At 38.8% G+C, this 20,144-nt stretch overlaps 2 protein-coding genes across 3 annotated transcripts in view; one reads left to right on the forward strand and one right to left on the reverse strand.

The window, feature by feature from the left end:
* The window catches only part of EZH2 (enhancer of zeste 2 polycomb repressive complex 2 subunit), an 84,198-nt gene extending 81,907 nt beyond the window's left edge, over window positions 1–2,291 (forward strand). For both annotated transcript variants that reach the window (XM_074945267.1, XM_074945268.1), the window contains 3 exons: window positions 172–252; window positions 416–500; window positions 2,019–2,291. In XM_074945267.1, the coding sequence (XP_074801368.1) occupies window positions 172–252; window positions 416–500; window positions 2,019–2,079 (227 nt within the window). In that variant the 3' untranslated portion in view covers window positions 2,080–2,291. The remainder of the gene's footprint in view (window positions 1–171; window positions 253–415; window positions 501–2,018) is intronic.
* A 3,631-nt stretch (window positions 2,292–5,922) lies between these two features.
* The window catches only part of CUL1 (cullin 1), an 86,316-nt gene continuing 72,094 nt past the window's right edge, over window positions 5,923–20,144 (reverse strand). The window contains exons 13-22 of the mRNA XM_074945271.1: window positions 19,816–19,947; window positions 18,913–19,030; window positions 17,328–17,404; window positions 16,303–16,434; window positions 13,641–13,733; window positions 12,085–12,132; window positions 11,921–12,003; window positions 8,991–9,096; window positions 7,051–7,164; window positions 5,923–6,407 (exon numbers count right to left, since the gene is read on the reverse strand). Coding sequence (XP_074801372.1) covers window positions 6,327–6,407; window positions 7,051–7,164; window positions 8,991–9,096; window positions 11,921–12,003; window positions 12,085–12,132; window positions 13,641–13,733; window positions 16,303–16,434; window positions 17,328–17,404; window positions 18,913–19,030; window positions 19,816–19,947 — 984 coding nt within the window. The 3' untranslated portion in view covers window positions 5,923–6,326. The remainder of the gene's footprint in view (window positions 6,408–7,050; window positions 7,165–8,990; window positions 9,097–11,920; window positions 12,004–12,084; window positions 12,133–13,640; window positions 13,734–16,302; window positions 16,435–17,327; window positions 17,405–18,912; window positions 19,031–19,815; window positions 19,948–20,144) is intronic.

The raw sequence follows: 20,144 nt of genomic DNA on the forward strand, positions 1-20,144 counted from the left end.
TTAACATCGGAGAAGGTTTTTCAAAATGACTTTCATGTGTGAAGCTGAACACACTAAAGTTATAACCTGGCAGGTGCATAAAGTAGGCTATGAGCTGTACAGCATATTCTCAGATGTGCATAGAAAGCTCTTTAGAAGAAACCTGTTCTAACTGCTCACATTCTCTTCTAGATTTTGTGGTTGATGCAACACGCAAGGGTAACAAAATCCGCTTTGCAAACCATTCAGTAAATCCCAACTGCTATGCAAAAGGTAATACCAGACAAAGTTAGTCTAACAATACATGAAACATCATTATTGTAGAATGTTGAATAAGAATACACGTTTAAATGGTGGCAGAATGTGTAAATACAAATAAGTCATGCAACTGTGAGCTCAGACCCTGACCTTATACTCTCTCTCTCTTTTTAAACAGTTATGATGGTTAATGGAGATCACAGAATAGGTATATTTGCGAAGAGAGCCATTCAGACTGGTGAAGAGCTGTTTTTTGACTACAGGTTGGTACACTATAACAAGATCTTTATTCTAGGGCCACTGTGGCCAAGCCTGATTTTTCATCACATTGAACCTTTAATATCTGAGATTGGATCATGTCATTTAGATGCCTCACCCTTTACCTCAAAACCATCTTTGGGTCTCAGCAGATGCCTTATGCCACCAGTTGTCTTCCTCCCTCAAATGCTGGGATTTTGTTGGTGAAGGAGACAGCCATGAACTTGGGGCACTTCTGTCTCTGGAACTCATAGGCACAGTCTAATTAAAGCAGGTAGTCAGAACCTTGAACACTTAAAGCCCAGGCCTTATAGGGAGGAATATCACTGTTCTATACGGAAGAGACAAGGATGGACAAGTATCTAAACTTTACGTATCCCCCTCCCCCACTAACATCCAAGTTTGCCAATTACAAAAGACCAGATCTACACTTAGAACTTTTGCCAGTAAAATCTGTCAGGGCTGATTGAGACATTTTTAAAGTGCTTGTGAGTTGTTTCTTTTAAATTCCCAAGCAAAATAAAACATTTGTGCTACTGGTGCTTTTCCAGTATAGATTAGGCTTAAGCGTCCTGCCTTATGTGGTATTTAAACACACAGGTGGAACAAACAGTTGCGCCGTTCATTGTCTAGTGCTGACGGCACACTGGACCGGATTTTTAAAGACTAGGCTTTGCAACACTAAGCAGAGCAATGCCTAATGATTTTGACAGCTAAGTCCCATATCCAAACGTGATTTAAAGTAGCTTGAGTAGCTTTAGAAATCTGGTCCACTGTGATTGCCGTTTATGGAAACACAACTCTGGAACAAACTTCCTGGGTCATTGCGTTCAGGCCCCTGCTATGACAGGCAACCCACCATCTGTCCTGTTTATATATTTATCAAACTAGTGCAAGGCTGTTTCACTCCTCTGATGGTTAGAAACCATCTAATTTCCAGCCTAAATTTATTCACGATCAGTTTATACTTTGCCTTGGATGGATTAGATTTTTATTGGCAAATTTCAGTAAACATTGTTTCACTGTACATACACACACTGGTGAAAAAATATTTCCATCAGTCAAAGTGAGAAAAATGCTGCTTGAGAACTTATTTGATTTCAAGACACTCTTATCATAGTTAACACAAGCTATACAATGTCTGGTATTATTCTTCCTCCCCTTCTTCCCCTACAACTGGAAATTTAAAGTTTAAAAAAAAAGCTCCCAACTAAGCATTATTTATCAGTTAAATGAAATTCCCGCAAGTCTATGCACACTGATTTCTACCCCAAAGTCTCTGTTTTAACATGAATTGGGCTCTCACAGCACTAGAGCACTCTACCACCATGGTTGTTCCTTTGTCGTCTTCTAGCGCAATAACTTAAATGCAAGGGCACAAAAGCAACAGAATTGTGTTCAACCTTTTATGTGATTGGATCCCAATATCTTTGAGAGGCTCAGCACCTTAAACTCCTCTTGACCGAGCATGCTACAACTTTATTAATCTTGTATTTGATATGTACGTCTTTTTTCCTCCCCAGATATAGCCAGGCTGATGCACTGAAATATGTAGGCATTGAAAGAGAAATGGAAATCCCTTGATACCAGCTACCTCTACTTTTGAACAGCTGCCTTATCTCCAGGAATTTTCTAGTACTGTGGGCAATTTTAGAAAAATGATGCAATTTGAAATTCTGAATTTGCAAAGTACTGTACCAGTAATTTATAGTAACAAATTTCAAAATCAACTTTTTATTGCCTTCTCACTAGCTGCAAAGTGTTTTGTACCAATGAACTTTTGCAATAATGCGGTGTGGTACATTTTTCAACCTTGAATAAAGGATACTTGAACTTCTTCATTTTGAGTGTATTTGAGCTATAGTGGTTGTTCTAGGCAGTTAAAATAACTTTGGTACAGAAAGAGTCTTTTGAGGGTACATAGTGCACTTAAACAAAAAGTAAAAGCAGCAGCAAGTGTGGTTTTTGTTTTTTTTAAAATGAGTATTTATTTAGCCTGTTGTCTGTGGGGGACTAAAACACAATTAGCTGACTGGGAAGCACAGGAAATAGAATTCAGTCCCCCTGCTGCTTTGTTTTTAAGGACAAGTTAGTACCTAAACCTATGTATTCACTTGAACTGATCGGTAGTCTTTAAATTGGGGCAGGCACAGACCCTTTCTCCAAACTGTATGTGGGGGCATCTTAGCTGAACGTCACCTAGAGCGCAATTAAGTTAGTCCATGTTAATTAATACGCTTTAAATGCATGCCTTTAGTTAACAGCTTCTACACACAAGCCTGATTTAAGGCTACTTTAGTTCTTAAACTACACTTATCTTAATTCTCTTCCAAAGGGAAAAAGTAAGTATGGAACAGTGTCCTTCCACTGCCCTAAAGCTCTCAACTTTTCCAGAATACTGTACCCCTTTCAGGAGTCTGTCTTGCATACCCTCAAGTTTCACCTCACTTTAAAACTACTTGTTCACAAAATCACAATACAATATTTATATTCTAATTGATTTTTTTTAATTACTGAGACTTGTACTTACATTTCAGTGTAAGTCACTGTTTCTAGTACTTTTTATGTAGTGTATTGTGAAACTAGGCAAATATCTAGATGAGCTGATGTATCCCTAGGGGCATGCGACCACTGTTTTAGGGTATATTGTACACTAGAGCCCATTGGCCTCAGCATACTAACACCTGCAAGTCTGAAGTGAATTGGCTTTTTTTTTTGTAATAGTCGTACCTGATCCTGGCTGATTTACTACTGCACAGCCATCAAGTTTGCCAAAACAGGGCAGCACCCACTATGGAACTCAGCTGTACAGAGACAGCTGGTTGAAAGTTTGTAAGGGAACAAGTTGCTGTACAAAGACATGAAACCTTTAAGAAAGGTCAAAACCAGCTATTGTCAGCATATTATGTTTTATTCTGTCCTCTACTTCCCAGATTCATCCTCCTTCATTTGCAAGAGCTGCTATTGCCAACCTGACATGCCAAACCTGTGGGGCAAAAAACAGAAATTGGGCTTGTTTTTGGGTTGTAGGGTTTTTTTTTGGATTTAACTCCTGCCAAGCGAGGGGGGAGTCAGAGGTGCACAGTGGCCCTACCACAGTCCCAGACTGCACACTGGAGGGAATCTAGTCAGAGTGTTGGGTACTTAGGGATTGGCTTGTTTTGAAATGGGATTAGCTTGATTTTTAGTTTAGTGTGAAAGTCGGCATTTGTTCTCTGCTTTTGGTGCACAACAGCTGCCAGAGCCCTATCACTCAAAACTGCAGACAAGGGCAAGGATAAACTTTCACAAAAGTAGATAGGCTCAGTATATGAATTTTACTGCAAGAAGGTACACACTGGGTATTAAATTATAGTCACATGCCAGATGGGAGCACAGTTCTCAAACCCCAGTTTCTATCCCCCAGGGATCTTCTGTGTATTAGTTACCTTGATCACTCACCCCTGCAACATCTGCCATACAAACCTCCCTGACAGACAGCCACCACTGTAGTGGTCCCAAACTGGTGCCATTAGCTTCCAGAAGGCAAGTGCTGCAATGGCAGCAGTCCCCTCAGTACTCACCAGTGGTATTCCCTCATGCTGAAATAATGCAGCAACGCATTATCCTAAGGCTAGACTAACTTCCAGTCTCTGCTGGAACAACTTCCACTATCTTGTAGCTATTTTTCAAAGGCTCCAGCAGGAACCAAGAATTCATCCATACCTCATTACAGAAAAAACAGCAGCCATGCAGGCCTGCAGCCAGCTTATATTGGAGACTCCATAGACCTGTTGCCACCCTGTACCCTTCTCAGTATTTTGGGAGCACTAGCAGAAATGGATAATTGCTGCTCTATTAACTTGGATTTATAGCCACTTTCTGAGATGGCCTGTGGAGAACCCATCTGCTAGCTCACTTTAACCAGATTTTTTCTTCTGCTTCTGTTTGTTGGTCCAGAGCACTCCTATCCTTGTGTAGAAACTATCGGACCGCAGTTGATCTACACAGGCTGCAGTTTAAACAAGGAGCTTGGTAAGCCATAGCAGAGCAATAACCATTTCTGGCATTGTAACCATTTTCTCCCCCCTCCATTTCTAGCTTAGTCCTTCTTCCCAGGGAAAAGTGCCGAGTGTTCTGCAGAAACATTTTTGAATGAGCCTAACCCAAAACAACCACCAACTCCATGGCTTGCACACAAGTCAGTCTGTCAAAAATGCAGCACTTTAAAACTGGCAAAAAAATAACCACAGACAACATTCCTCTAAACTACAAATGGCATTTACCACCTTCCCAACACAGTTTGTAAGGGCAGACTGCAGTGTGTGACACAGGCCTAGTAGCAGCATGCACACCTCTTAGAGATGGGTATGACACAAGACTGTTTTTAAAGCCTTTAGCTCACTTGTAACAACAGCTCCCCACAATTAATTCAAGAGGGTATAGTCATTTTTGCCATTTTTGTTACACCTTCACTAGGGCAAAGCAGCAGTGCTTTCGACAAAGCAAAACCAGAACCGTTTTATACCCCTCTAAACGCTTCAAGTCCAGGAGGTGCAGAGTTGCCAAGACAATCTCCTCACACATCTTTGTTAGCCACCTCTCTTCACTTCCCATAACACGCACTGTGAGGGAATGGGGATTTCTAAGAAAAAGGTTTAATGCTATGGTGTCTCCGAGTGCAGAAGGTGCACCCAAAAAATCAAGTTGGAGCCTCTGCTCACAATGAGGACTTGGAAACACTAAGAGCAAGAATTTATTTTCCATTTGTAGAGATAGTGAGTACAGAACTCCCACCATTAGGAAACAAGGGTTTGGCTTTATTGCATTTTAATCAGGCTTCCACAGCCAGGAGATTATGTAAGTTTAAAGAAACAATGCTGTAGATGTTAGAGCTAGAATCCACTATATGAAAAAAGATTGAGCATCAGCACACATGCTCTGAGATTCAAAACTAAAGCATTTATTCCCATTTTAAGTACCTAATTTTAATAGTTTGGGAATGTGCACCCAAAATATATTACCACACTATTCAGAATAGTGACATGATTAATCTTGGCCAAATATATCACCTGACAGCATAAGTAGATGAGGTTAGTGTCTGGTGTATCCATTTTGAGGAAAATTCTGAAACAAATGCCAAAACGTTGTTGCCCATCTTCCAAGTTTCTGCTATTTATCTTGAAAAAATCCGTGCACACTCCTCCCCCACCAAGCCACAGATACAGAATGATTTTTCAATCCAGTGCTCTGTTTTGCTTGAATCACAGGGAAAGGAAAGAAAGCAGAACTAATGAATTACTGTAGCTTTCATAATCATTAGACCTTTTATTTACATTTAGAAAGTAGTGAAACTTAGAACAATAAAACCAAATGCAACTTGTACAGAAATCTTTTAATTATTTTTTTTATTTATCACATTAAAAAATGAAACACACTATACAAATGGGTTTTCATAGCAGATTACACATAGGTCCCTTCAGACTCGCTCTCAAAGTGCTGCCGACATTTCTAAGCGCTGCCTGTGGGGGCAGCTATTTAGCATATAGCCCATGTATTGATTTAAATGCAGTAGCATGCAACCCTCAGTGGAGAAGGGTTTGATTCCTTTCTGTTCTTAAATTAGGTTAAATGGCATCGGTGTCCATATTTACATACTTGAAATGTGTCAATCCTGAGCAGTTCCGATGTAAATCTGAGACTGGCTGATGGGAGTCCTGGTCTCAGTTATTAAAAAGGGAGGTCCAAATGGCAGCAGACTGGCTGCTATGAAGTTCAGTTGTTTTCATTCTTTCAATCACATAACTATTTGCTGAGCGTCTCACACAGTCAGACAACTGCTAATAAAAATGCTAAGCCAAGTAACTGTAGGTGTCCTTCTCACCATCCACACGCTCCAAGTACTCCTTCTCAATCAGAATGTCAATACATTTCTGTAGGAGAGATGGGGAAAGGCCAGGAGTGCATTTCATAAAACAAACCCCAGACAGGCACTTTGCAGCAGGTATTTTAAGAGCAAGAAAACTTTTTGCTTGCTATAAGCTTTTAACAGTTTAGGCTGTTAAAGTGCCATGCTGAATACATATTTCTCCTGAAGACTAGCATTAAAACTATTTAGCAGGGAAATGGCATAAATAATGGACCATTTAAACTATGGGAATTTTTTGGCCATGCCTCAAAGACGCCACTCACAAACACCATTCAATGAAATAAAGGTGACTTGATGCAGTCAAATGTCACTAATTCCCTGGGAGACTCACTGAACATTATTATTCTGTAAGTGAGCAATAAAACAATTAAACCAAGATGTATCTGGTTCCTTTATTTTGACAACTGTATGATAAATTATTATTTTACAATTCACGCTACAGTATGCTTATTGGCACATGACGAAGTCTTATTATTTAGCTTCCCCATACCAATATGCTTGGAGAAGCTATAAGAGAATAATTAAATGTTTCCTACTTAAAAGTATAATAGTTGAATAACTTATTTCTTTAATCTTTCTAAAATCATTCCATTAACTCAGACACTTGTTAAAAAAAATTAAGATCCATTATTGCTGATCTGACATACCTTAATTACTGGAACTCGTGGTTTGAATCTTGAGGACAGCTGGGTTAGAACTTCTCCAAGCAACTGCTGGTGTTTTAGAACCTTTCTCATTTTCATAATTCTCACAATAGCAGCCTAAATAGCAAAGTAGAAACAGACTTTCTTAGGAAGATACAATTTGCCATTCTGGATCAAGCCAGTGGTTCCCAAACTTTTTACTAAGACAACCCACCAACTCTATTTGTCTTTCTGAGACCCATACAGGGTCCGAATCCCAGACTCCAAACCTCTCGGCCCCACCCCCGCACCCCCTACCCCTACCCCAGCCCGGTGAAAGTGAGTGAGGGTGGGGGAAAGCGAGGGAGGGAGGGGAGCTGGAGTGAGCTAGGGATGGGGCCTCGGAGAACGGCAGGGCAATGGTGTTTGGGTTTGTGCAATTAGACAGCTGGCAACCCTAGGACTGCAACGTAGCATATGGGGTCACAGGGCAACTCAGGTTTGGCCCAGCCTCCTCTGTCATAACAGAGGGGTGGCCGAGTCAAATTAGGGAGCGTAGCGTTTCACCAGATGGCAACACCTGGAGCTGGGCCCAGTCCTACAGGACAAGAGTAGGGTGACCAGTTGTCCCGATTTAATAGGGACAGTCCTGATATTTGAGGCTTTTTCGTATATAGAAGCCTATTCACCCCCATCCCGATTTTTCACACTTGCTGTCTGGTCACCCTGGACAGGAGTCACCACTGAGCAGTGGGCTCACTCTCTCCCCCGCATCAGGCCCACAGCTCATCTAGAACCTTCCTGTGACCCGCTGTTTGGGAAACACTGCCTTCAGAGCTTTATCATGCCTCTACCAGTGGCCTGTATCTGCTAACGAAGAGGGGGATGGAAACATTGACCAGTGGTGCAACGAGAGGCAATGCGCATACACAGAGTTCTTACTGAGAAGTTTCGGAGTGTCTGATTAAAACAGTCAACACTCGCCATAAGCCTGTTCTTAGGCACATAAGACTCTACATGATTACAAATCGCTTTGCATAAGGCCAGGATTAGTAATGGACAGCGATGGCAACATTAGCCAGAACAGTGTCCGACAAGCAGCCTACTGAATGAATGTACTTCACTTCAGAAATGAGGCTCACGCTTAGTGCCAGTACAACTTTTTCCTCGGTAGGTGGATTTGGAGTTGCAGCTGGTACAATGCAAGCCGACTCCACGATGATCATCTAAATCTGAACAATGTTCTCAAGTGTACATCTCATCTAGATGCCCAGCAAAATCAATGTATGAATCCTCAGAACCTAAACACTCCTTACTATGTTGTTCAATGTCAGCAACGACAAAAAGCCATCCCCCTACGTTTTCTATTTATAAAAGATAAATATTTGAAAATCCTGTTATGTCTTTTGTTTCAAGTTTGTTTTACCCAGGAATCGTGTTCTTTTAGGAATAAATATAAAAAAGCAAGATTCTGCAATATTTTCATGAAAAGTATTGAAAAGTTATGAGCTTTAGTTCATGGGCTGAAGCAGACTCAGACTAAGGCCAGATGGTACCATTGTGATCATCTAGTCTGACCTCCTGCATACCTCAGGCCACCCACTCCTATAATAGACCTCAACCTCTGGCTGAGTCACTGAAGTCCTCAAATCATGATTTAAAGACTTCATGTTATAAAGAATCTCTCATTTTGTCTAGTTAAACCAGGAACTGACCCATGCTCCACGCTGCAGAGGAAGGCAAAGACCTGGGGGAAAACTCCTTCCTAACCCCCAAATATGGCATCAACTAGATCCTGAGCATGTCAGCAAGACGCACCAGCCAGACACCTGGCAAAGAATTCACTGCAGTAACTCAAGAGCTATTTAGTGTGCTCTCCGGCAGCTGGGGATACTTGGTACCAGCAGTCGCAGATCGCCTACCATGGCATGTGGTTGATCTCATCAAACTACTATCCAACGCACCTGAATCAGTAGTTTCCGGTCTTCCTCTATATTTTTGTGTGTAGTTTCCTGCTCCTGCTTCTGTTCAGTCTTCATTGGCACATTGATGTTGACCCTCAATTTTTTGCTGCCAGGAAAGGGAAGTAAATAATTAGCCTAATTTCAAAAAGAAAATCTGAATGGAAAGTTGGGAATATCTGATTACTCCTTCCATTTCCAGTTCTACAAAAAGAACGAATTTCCCCCATTTGCTCCCAACACAGCTTTTCTTACTTAGGGACAAGGAGGATAGGATAGGAGAGAAATTTCATAGTTGCCTCCTTTCCCCCAAATGTGACATTGGGCAGTGATCTTCAAATGATCTTAACACTGTGATATTCTTTATTGTAAAGGCTACCTAGGCCAGATGGAATACATTTCATAGTACTCTAGGGTACAGAAGCACAACTGGACACTATATACCATAATCCCAACAAAATGGTGAATACAAGAAAGGTTTGTGATTTGTCAAAGTGATAATGAGATTTATCCATCAAACTCTTTCTTATGTGAATAGCCCCACTGAGTTTGCAGGATCAGAACACATTTGGACAAAATCCTGGTGCAAAAGCATAGACTTAAATTGGGAGAACTGCACATTTCGATTAAGTTTTGAGTCTTCTTTTAAGTAGAAAACCAAACAGATCTCAAACTATGGCTTTGTTTTAAAAATAACTAAGATAACAAAATATAATGTTTGCAACCCAGGAATTTTGATCACAAAAGTCAAATAAAAACTACTTGTGCATTTGACTGTCAAAGGAGTACAGACTTTGAAACTTAAAAGGAACTTGTATCTGGGGGGGAAAAAAACGATTTACCTGCATTACTCAATTCTAAGGTTCATTTATTTTTACCATTCATATTTGTTCACTATTTACATTTTACTTCACATGGGACCCAAAACTGGAACTGCATCCTCATGTGTCGATCCTGGCACCCATGTGAAACCACTGAAGTCAATATGGGTCCATCCACACAGACACGGTCACTGCCACAGGATCAGGGCCTTACGACAGTGCAACCCTATACGCCAGTTTCACTTTCTGGTCCTCAGCAACTGCTAGCACAGTGCATATGAGAGAGTCTGATACTGCAGGAACTTTAACAATAAAAGCTGAAAGCAAAACTTCCATCTGTATTAAATTTACCTAAAAATAAAACATACGAAGCTTAAGATTTGTTCTGGGAACCAAGGATAACGTTTTCAAAAGAGCCAAAGCCCTATTTTCAAGAGTCACTCGGGTACTTAGGAAACCTAAGTCTCATTGACAGTTAGGCTTGTAAGTTACTTTTGAAAGCAGAACTTTGAAAATTTACCACTTAATCTTCCTCAAGAACAAGCTGTGAACAATTTGGATTACTGTTTATTTACCAGATCAACTGCAATTAGTTATCCCACAGACTTTTGGCCTCACTTGGAGAGTTGCCTCTATGAGAGAGAAATGGAACTGATGCTGCACTCCAATTCTATGAGCATACACATGGGACAACAGGAAATTACAACATTTAGGAGAAAAGTCAATATGTTGGTTAACTTACTACATTCTGATCCTAGCAAGGAGAGGATTGATTAAGTCTGGAATTTTTCCTTCATTATAATGTTAATTAATTTGTTTCAAGTATAGATATTGTTGCATTACACATTTGTATATTTTATGCAGATTGGTAGAAATCCTGACCCAAAACCCACTATTGCAGTTTGATATTTTTCAAATAAGCCATAGTTATAAACATCCCTATGAATTCACTGCACTGGTGGAAACAGAATTTTCTCTATTTAACTGATTTTGAAATTCAAACAAAAGAAGTGGTTGCTTTGTAAAAAGGAGAGTATTAAAAAAAAAAAAAGATAGTGAACATTAAAACAAAACAGGTAGAAATACATCCAGTGTTAAAGAAAACTGCACAAGGATGATCATGGTACCTGCTGATCACATGGCTAATTATTACCATTCCACATTTAAAATAAGTGACATTATTTTAGAACACTTGACTATAGAATTTGTAAATCTGATACGGCTATAATTACATGTAAATAAGAGGTTACTTCTAGACAAAGCATAACAACATCAGTGTTGCTAACACCAAATAATATAACTGTTTATGAATTCTCGTAAGAGAGAATACTCAGCCCTCTAGTTTGTTTGGAACATCCCTCTAGCTCAGGTATGGAGGAAAGGAAAAAGATTAAATACAAGGGAGGATTTCTAAATACAAATTTCATTTCATTTCATACAAAATGTGGTTTATGTTTTAGAATGTGGATTAAGTTACATGCGCTACACTAAAAGGTTTCTTAAATAAACCATCATCAGTATGGAATTCATAACTGAGATTGCACAAAAACCACTACTGTGTAGTTTGAGATGTATAGCTATAAAAATGGCATTGGAACAACAGGCGCTAACAGAAAGACACTGCAAAGAGAATCTTAGTTTTTAAGGCACTTCAGCGCTCAAAATCTCTAAATAAGCACACTGATCTTTTTCAGGGGCTGTTTTTAATGGCCATGCACTTAAATCTTTGGATCTGGTGGGTTTTTTTTTTTTAAATTAATAAGACCCCTTTAAATGTAATTTATTTACTTGGCTTGTGTAAGTCAGGACCAATGGCAAAAAACGCAGTGATGGCACACTAGCCAAATGTGTCTATGTGATCAAAGTCTAACTAAATTAAACCAGATTTTACTGTGCCCCAGTGACTAGCAAGAATCAAGAGCTGAAGATGTGAGAGTATGTTTACTGACACTGCTGGTGAGTGCCATCCTGTTTGCTTTATAGACCCATTAGAGTGCTTGCTCAACCATAGCTATAGCATTGCTAAAGTGACACTATAAATAGCAGGAGCTTCAGAGAAACAGATTGTTACCATTTATATACAACTGGTTTATACTATTAGATTCTTCTTACTTTTTGTAACCAAGATATAGTTTTATTAAGGTATCTGGCTTCAATTCCACCTCATCCACATTTGCATTTTCATCTTCCAAAACCTACAAGAAACAAAAAATTATTGTATATTTGCTAAAATGTTTTTCTATTAATTAAATATGCAAGAAAGCAAAAGAGCTTACCAATAACTTTGACTTCAGTAAGATCTGTAGAACTTGTGCCAAGATATCCTACAAGTTAGAGGAGAAATTATCAATGCAAACTTAAAATAAATTTTTCTTTCAAATGTCCAATGAATTTTGACATTGAGTTATAACAAAATAATTGAAAGGTCCTGCAATGTACTGGAACTATTCAAATTTCATTTTTCATAGCTACAAAAATATGTCCTGCAGGCAGAATTGAAAAAAGTCACCAATAGGTACAGAAAAATTGCAAAAATACAACAACATGTCGAGCATTCAGACAGTGAGAATAAATGATTGAAAAATACCACAAAAGCTTAAGGGAAATATTAAACACTTTTCATTTTAGAGGACTAAAAACAAAGCATTCCACTTTAGCATGAACCCAATAGTAGATTTTCCCCTTCCTTGTGCCAGACTACTCTGAGGTTCCTCAAACAGACAAATTTCCAATTACCCCATTAATGACCCTTTCCCCACTAAATAGTGCTGACATGCAGGAAAGCATCTATCCAAAGACTATTTCATTCATGCTGAGTAAGAACTCAGAAAATGCACGATGGCAGATGTCTGAATATTTTTTTCCCAATACAAAACACTGGAGGCCAGTCCCTGAGGAAGCTGCACCAGTGTATATCTCCAGTATAGACATGTGAAGCTGCTATTTTCCCTGCTGAAACTGAACCCAGTTTGAAGCAGGTGGAAGCTCCATCCGTGAAAATAGCAGCTTTGTCTGTTTACAACTATTGGTTTGCACGGGGTGCAGCTACATCAGTGGCTGACAATGTCCATAAAAGAGAGGCAATTCCCCAGCGTGGACAAACACCTATGAATTTTCTATGAAGCATCCAAAACTCTAATTTGTGTTCACAGATTTATTCTCTCTTTGGCAGGTCACTTAAGTTTGCTGACCATGGATAATTTGCTTTTCCCTGACATGCCTTAGCAGACCTCATGTGAGCCTATTTACACCTGGTTCTTAACAGCTGAGGTACAGCGTCTGCTTTTGAAGAAACAGTAGGGCATTGCCTCTCCAAGTAAAACAAACGCTTAGCCAATGCACCTATATTCTCAACGTGTTCACGTTCTTAATCTTTCAGGATATAAAAAATATGGGAAAGTCTAGGAACTTGATAATAAAGGGAGACTACCATGTTTCCCAAAAACAGAAGTTTTAAAACAAAAACACACGCACTAGAAAACCAATGACGAATTACAGGAGCAGAGGAGAGAGGCAGAGAGTAATATAATTCTAAAGGATTCAGCATACTAATTAGTGAGAGTGTCTACACACTTCAGGATTTGCTAGAAACCTCAGAAATAAAACCTAGAAGAGGTTATGATTACTGGAAACTGAACAGGAAGGTAAGCTGACCAACAAAGCAACACAACTGCTACCACAAGAACAAAAACTAACATTTAAATCAAAGAGATCTCACCTTCTGCTCCCCTTTTCATGATAGCAGTAAGTGTGCTGAACCCCATGACCAGAGACTTTACATTGCAGTGGTAACATAAAACTAGTGTAATACAATACATAATTAAGACACTACCATTTTTATCTGAGTACTGTCTGTCAGCTGTTGAACAGTATAGGCATCTTCTGTGTTGTACTGTAGTAGGATTGCCATCTGGAACGTCGATGCCTTCCAGACCCCAAAGAAAGAAAAGAAAGGCCAAATATAAAATCTAAGTGAAAATACGCACAACTTGAATGCGTATTTGAACTTGAATGCCTTGGAAAATTCACCAATCACGAACACACACACCCACAAACAGGCCCCCCCCCCCCCAACTGAATTGAAACCTTGATTAAACCTGATAATTAAACAATTATGGCTAGGCAAACAAAAGTTCATAATACTCTATTTGAAGGATTCATCACTTTAAAAAAGTGAATATTCAATGTACTTTTAAATGATCCTTCGTACCCAAGTTTACCATTTCTTCTCTGCTATTAAACAGCATTCAAATGGATGTTTAAGCAAAAATCTAGTTTTCAAAGATGTACTATTTTTAAAAAATGGGAGCTAGGGACTGTACTATAGTTATTTTTTGAAAGATTTTGAGTAAATTTTCCTCTATGCCAAAATATAATGAGAAAGCAAATAGGCATAGTGTTTGCAGCACAACTAACAACAGTGAGACACATTCATGCCTTCTGACACAAACACAAACTTGAATGAGAGGTGTACGTGTGAACGATAATTGAGAACTGAGAAATTAGGCTCAGATGCTTTCAGACTGTGCTCTTTAAAGAGCTTCATGGAACTGCCAATAAAACACAAGATTTGCTATTTAAAATGGGAGATAAATCTTCAGACCAGGAACCTTGAATGGAATCATTATGCAATGCAGCAAGTCTCTCTGTATATTTCGCATGTGCTCACCATTGTTCCAGTATTCTTTAAATCTAAATCTTTGTTCCAGTATTCTTTAAATCTAAATCCTATGATTGTGACCAGTTGAAGACAGTTCCTTCCATGTATCGTGGTGCCAAAGCTATAGCTCTCTTTTTACCCATACGTTTTCTGATTTCAAAATATTTGTTACCCAATTATGAGTATTTTCCATTTTATCCTTAATATAGATCCTAGACACAGACTATTGGATTTCACAACATGACATCAGAAACATTTAACATACAACCATAGATAAGAGACTAATTTCATCAAGGCCTATGAACTACAGGGCACACACTTATGGTTTGTTCATGTTTATCACCAGTAGTATTGACAATATAAATGTACATTAAATGCATACGTTCGTCTGAGTAAGGTATTTGAGAAGGCAAAAGTCTCAGTTTATTTTAGATAGTCAGATAAAAGACCTGATCCTGCACACAATTATGCACACGTTTAGCTTTAAAGTCAACTGGATTACTCATGTGAGTTAAGCGATGTGCATAAGTGGTTTTCAGAGTGGCCAGGCACAATATACACACGTTTTAGGGTCAAACACTACGAGCCAGGAATCTGATTTGAGCGTACCGGTACTTGCGCTAGCTCTCATCGAGCTGGTGTAAGTGTCAATAGCAGCGCAGCCATGACAGCACGAGTAGCAGCAGCTGATCCGTGCCAAGTACACACATGCCTGAAACCAACGGGCTCAGCCGTGCTTCCACTGCCACTACCTATGCTGCTGCAGCTGGATGAGAGCTAGCATGAATATTATACACGAGCAGGGGAATCACCTCCCAAACTCGTAATGCAGACACAGCCTTCGAGAATTACCGAAATTATTAAATGAATTTAAATGCTAATGTCAAATCCCATTATATAGCGTTTACTCACTTGGTTTCAGTGTTCAGACAAGTACAAAACAGAGCTCAACAAACCCTATATTTATATTAGGCTGTTTCTGTGTTGACATAGGTAGTCACTGTTTTAATTCAGGGCAGAATCTAAGTCAGATTTAGCCCCTCCCCAAAAACCAGAAGCTTATACCATACTGAATAACTTTGGGAGAATGTACTCAGCCATTTTAAAAAGGAGTATAAAATAGGTGCTGGGGTTATAAAACTCTCAACCCACTGATCTCACTTTTTTTTTAAAAAAAAACAGTTTATCTTCTTACAATGGATATCTCAGGGACTGCTGGCATACAAGGATTAAGACAAGCTGGAAATCTTTTGGAAAAAAGCAATGGAAAAACTTTTAAGGCCAGATTTTCAAAAGAGCTCAGCTCCTATTTAGGAACTAAAATGAAGTGGGAAGGATTTCCAAAGGGAGCCTTTTACGGTTTTGAGCACTTGAAAAATCTACCCACATTATTTTTTATGTCTAAGTGGATTCTGAATTCTTCAGAAAATCTGGCCCTTAAACACTTTAAAAGGAAACTCAGCAATATGCATAATTTTTAAATGATTTTCCTTCTCACTCTTTAACCACCTCCAAAGTTTAGAGCTAAAATATATTTCCTAATATTTTCTCCACCATCGTGCACTCGTGTTTTGCTTTTGTAGGGATGCTTGTGAAGGCTTGCCTCTTATTTTTAAGATACATGAAACATTTATTCTGAAACTTTTCTCCCCAATACACAGAATTACATGTATAATTTTGTAATTTGCCTGACATATACCAAAAAATAGACCAAGTTAGGGACTTCCAACACTAAGGTCCCTTTACATAACAGCTTGGAAGAACTCATCAAAAAAATGTTTAGACTACTCAATTATTCACAAAAACCTTTTCACTAATACAAGGTTATTCTTACCTGTAATGTGTATCTATTTTTGAAACAGTTGGTAACCAGTTCCCCTTTGGATAGCTGATACAACCAGGTCAATTTTCTTCCACTATGACGACTGGCATAAAAAGCTGTAAATCTCTGATAACTTCGTTCCAACTGTATAAAAAAAATAAAAATGAAAACAACATCACTGCATTTTCACACTTGGAAGTATATTTGAATCTACAGCGTGTAAATCAATCCAGACCACCCTTTGTTAACATGCCCTTTCCCTAGGGGGAAGGGGGGGCTAGACAGAAAATTTTAAAAAGGTTCTTCAGACTTGTATACGAGTTTCCTTTTGTCAGCAACTTCACTTTAAATGTCATATGGAAAGGAAAAGAAAACAGGCTTATTGTTCTTTTGTTTCTTTCCAAGTATTAAGAAGGGCCTTAAAGGTCATTTCCTTTCCCCCCTCTTCTACTCCCTTACTCATTTGTTAAGTTAGAAATTCAGATCTTAGCTAGCCTGACGACCACAGTGACTGGAAAACCAGCCATCATGTCATCTCAAGAATCAACAGACTGAAAGCTGAATAATTGAGAGGGTCAACGTATCTTAATAAAAACAAGAGCTTTAAAAGCATACACTCATTTTATTTTAATGACTACTGAACGTTTTGGAGGAAGGCCATCTTGTTTAAAGATTATGAGTGCCCCATCAGTAACAAAGAAGGATTACACATCTCAGACCTCCCCCTGGGAGGTCCTCAAGCACAATCAGGAAAGACAAAACTTGACATTTCTGATACTTTGAAAATAAAAAAAAAAGCAGGAAAAAAAAAACATCTTTCAGGTTTTCTTTATACACCATAAAACAAGAGATTTAAAATCTAGGTTTTTTATTTGAATAAATTCTTTGCAGGTCACCTTTAACAGAGGCAAAAATGTTCAAGTCATGACATTTTATGTCAGAAAATACTTGGGAGTTCATTTTAGGTCATCTCTGAAAAAACCTTACACTGAAACTTTAGTTTATTTAATAGAAGATTAAAAAGCTTATCACCTCACCTCAGAAGGTAGAGCAAATGTGCAGGACTGCTGAAAGGGCCATGATCCAGAACTGAGAACCTGTATACTGAAATCCACTGGAAAAGAAACGTACATAGATTAATAGGCTAACAGCTATCTCCCCTTTGGTATTACGGACCTGTCAATGTGCAGTTTGGGAGAGGCCAACTCAAACAGGAGAGGTTTCTGTGTTGCCTGACCTGGTGATGACACTAATATCAAAAGATAATGGGTAACTATTACTATTTATAAAACATATTGTTAAAATTAAAGTCACTGTGTGAGGCAAAGATAGGGTTGAGGGGTCAGATGTGTATTTACTCAGAATCTAAAGTCAATATTCCCTGACATTTGCATGCATTTAATCTCATTCATTACCCTGTTTTTACTTTTCAAAAAAAGAAAAATATAAGGTTTTTCAAAATTCATGCATAACCATTTAATTAAAAATCTGCTACTGGCAAGAACACAAGTGGCAGGTTTATGTTTGTCAATTGCTTTTGAGACTCAGAGTGCATCTATAACGGGGGAGAAAAAACAAACCGCAAAAGCAAGTCTCAAGAGTTCAGGTCAAATGACTCAGGCTTTTGGGACTAATGCTACAGGGATAAAAACAGAAATGCAAAGGCGGGGGCACCAGAAGTGGGGGCTTGAGGGGGCAATGGCCCCATCACTTTTTACCTGCCTTAAGGACAAGCGACAGGGGCAGAGATGAGTGAGTGTGGGGCGGGGCCTCAGAGGGAAGAAGCGGAGCAGGGGATGGGGCCACAGACTGGGAGGTTTTAGGGAACTTCCAGTGCTCCTGTGTAGAAGTTCTCACTCAGGTTGGAGCCTGGGCGCTGAGACCCAGCAAGGAGGTGTGGGTCTCAGAGCCCAGACTCCAGAACTAGTGAGAACGTTTACATTGCTATTTTTAGCCCTGTTGACCTGGGGTCTGAGACTTTTTTTTGCAGCATAGAAAGACTCTGAGATACAAGGCAGAAGTGAATACATTATGTATTACAAAATAAAATTATATAAAACCTGAAGTGGACCTTGCACAACACGGAATGTAATTAACTAAAAACCAAGTGATAACTCTATCTTGAAGCACTCTATTTCAAGAAGAAACTGAAATCAGAGACCTCTGAATCTGAAAGCAACAGGCCTAATTACCGAGCTAAAAGAGGACCTGTCGTTTTTCAGTACTATTTCTAAAAGTCTCCCTGTTTAAGCAATGATTTTGGTCAAAGGAAAAAACATTTAACAAAAACATCAGGCTTCACTTTTAGCAGAGGGGGATACACTAAGTTGAATCCTCTCTCTGTAACAGCTAACCCTACTGTGATCTGTAAAACAAAGAGGAACCTGTTCATATCAGGAGGCATGAGGTGCTGTTTGAAGACAGTGAACAGACCCGAAAAAAGTCTATCCAAGCTGAAGTTGTAATAACTCTAGCTTTCAGTGGCATGCTACATGAATCAAATACTTCCCTCATTTAACACTTGGTCATTTCCCCTTGTATCTCTACAATTAAGGGAGTGTGTGGCTAATTTAACAATAACTTAGCTTTTAAGAGAAAGGTTATATTAAATTGAATACTTACAATCTAATGGTTCTGAATTTGTCAGGTGCTTTTTAAATTGCTCGTTCAAGTCCTTGCTTACACCAATGTCTTGGAACATCCTCTGAAGTTTAGAGGTGTACTCAAAACCACAAGCTTGCTGTAAAATTAAAGAGCACAGCTTTGTCTGAAAGATCATGTATTTTGACACAGGGAGAACAAACAGAACAAGAAAAGTAGAGTTTCTCTGATCGGAATCAATTTTGCTAAAGGAATATACGGCAACCCATTCCCTGCATGTCCAAAAATCACTCTGGAAGTTCTGAACCCATTTAGACAAGTTGTGTTATTTTAATTGCTTCTTCTGTAGCTGTTCTGCCACCAAAAATGTGAGATCAACATTTTAAAAATTAAAATAAACCAGCCAAGAAACACTGTCATGAAAATTTACTAGTCTCAAAGTAGTAAAGTCTCAAAGTATGGTCTACTTGCTAGCCCTTTATAACTACTATGAGAATGAAAAATTACTGACATTTTACTCCCCCTTCAAAAAACTGCACACAAATAAGGTCTGGCAAGATTGTTGTAAACAGCAGCACAATTACGCAAAAAAATTATGAACTTAACTGTATGGATTAATGATTATTTTATTTATCGCCCATGTCAAATTGCAACACAAAAAGCAATCAACTGTTCTTAAGGCAGCATTCAGGGTTATAGAGAAAAGTGGCAGACTGGGGAGCTGTTTCAGCAGTTGTTTGCGTGGACAGCAGCAGGACCACTTCAAGATCTCATTCCAAAGACAGACTGATGGCCAGTCGGTTAAAAGACGTGTGAACTTTAAGTTTTGTATTTTTCTGATCAAATATTAAAAAGTGCATACATGCATCATGTGTTGAAAGGAACAGTGCCTCCCTAGCCAGTGCTAAGAAAGGGAAGACTTACCTTAAGTTTAGAGATCATGCTTGCTTCAGCATCATCACTAGCACTGTTCTGGTGCACCAGTCTCTTTGCCAGCATTTTAGCATAGAATTTTTGAAACACATCTTTGTCTTCAATGTACTTGAATACAACCATCTGGAAAAGCCAAAAAAACTTTTTACAAAAGGAACACACCTGAAAATTTGTATCAAATCCAATTTTTACTTCATTAAAAGTGTCATACATTTTAGTGTCATAATTATTTTTGACATGTAAATGCAGGGTTTTTTTTACATGTTAACCTTTGAAATAGTTCAGAAGAGATAAAATGGTTTTACACCATAATACCCATT

This window comes from Natator depressus, chromosome 2 (genome assembly GCF_965152275.1).
Source record: "Natator depressus isolate rNatDep1 chromosome 2, rNatDep2.hap1, whole genome shotgun sequence".
NCBI lineage: Eukaryota > Metazoa > Chordata > Testudines > Cheloniidae > Natator > Natator depressus.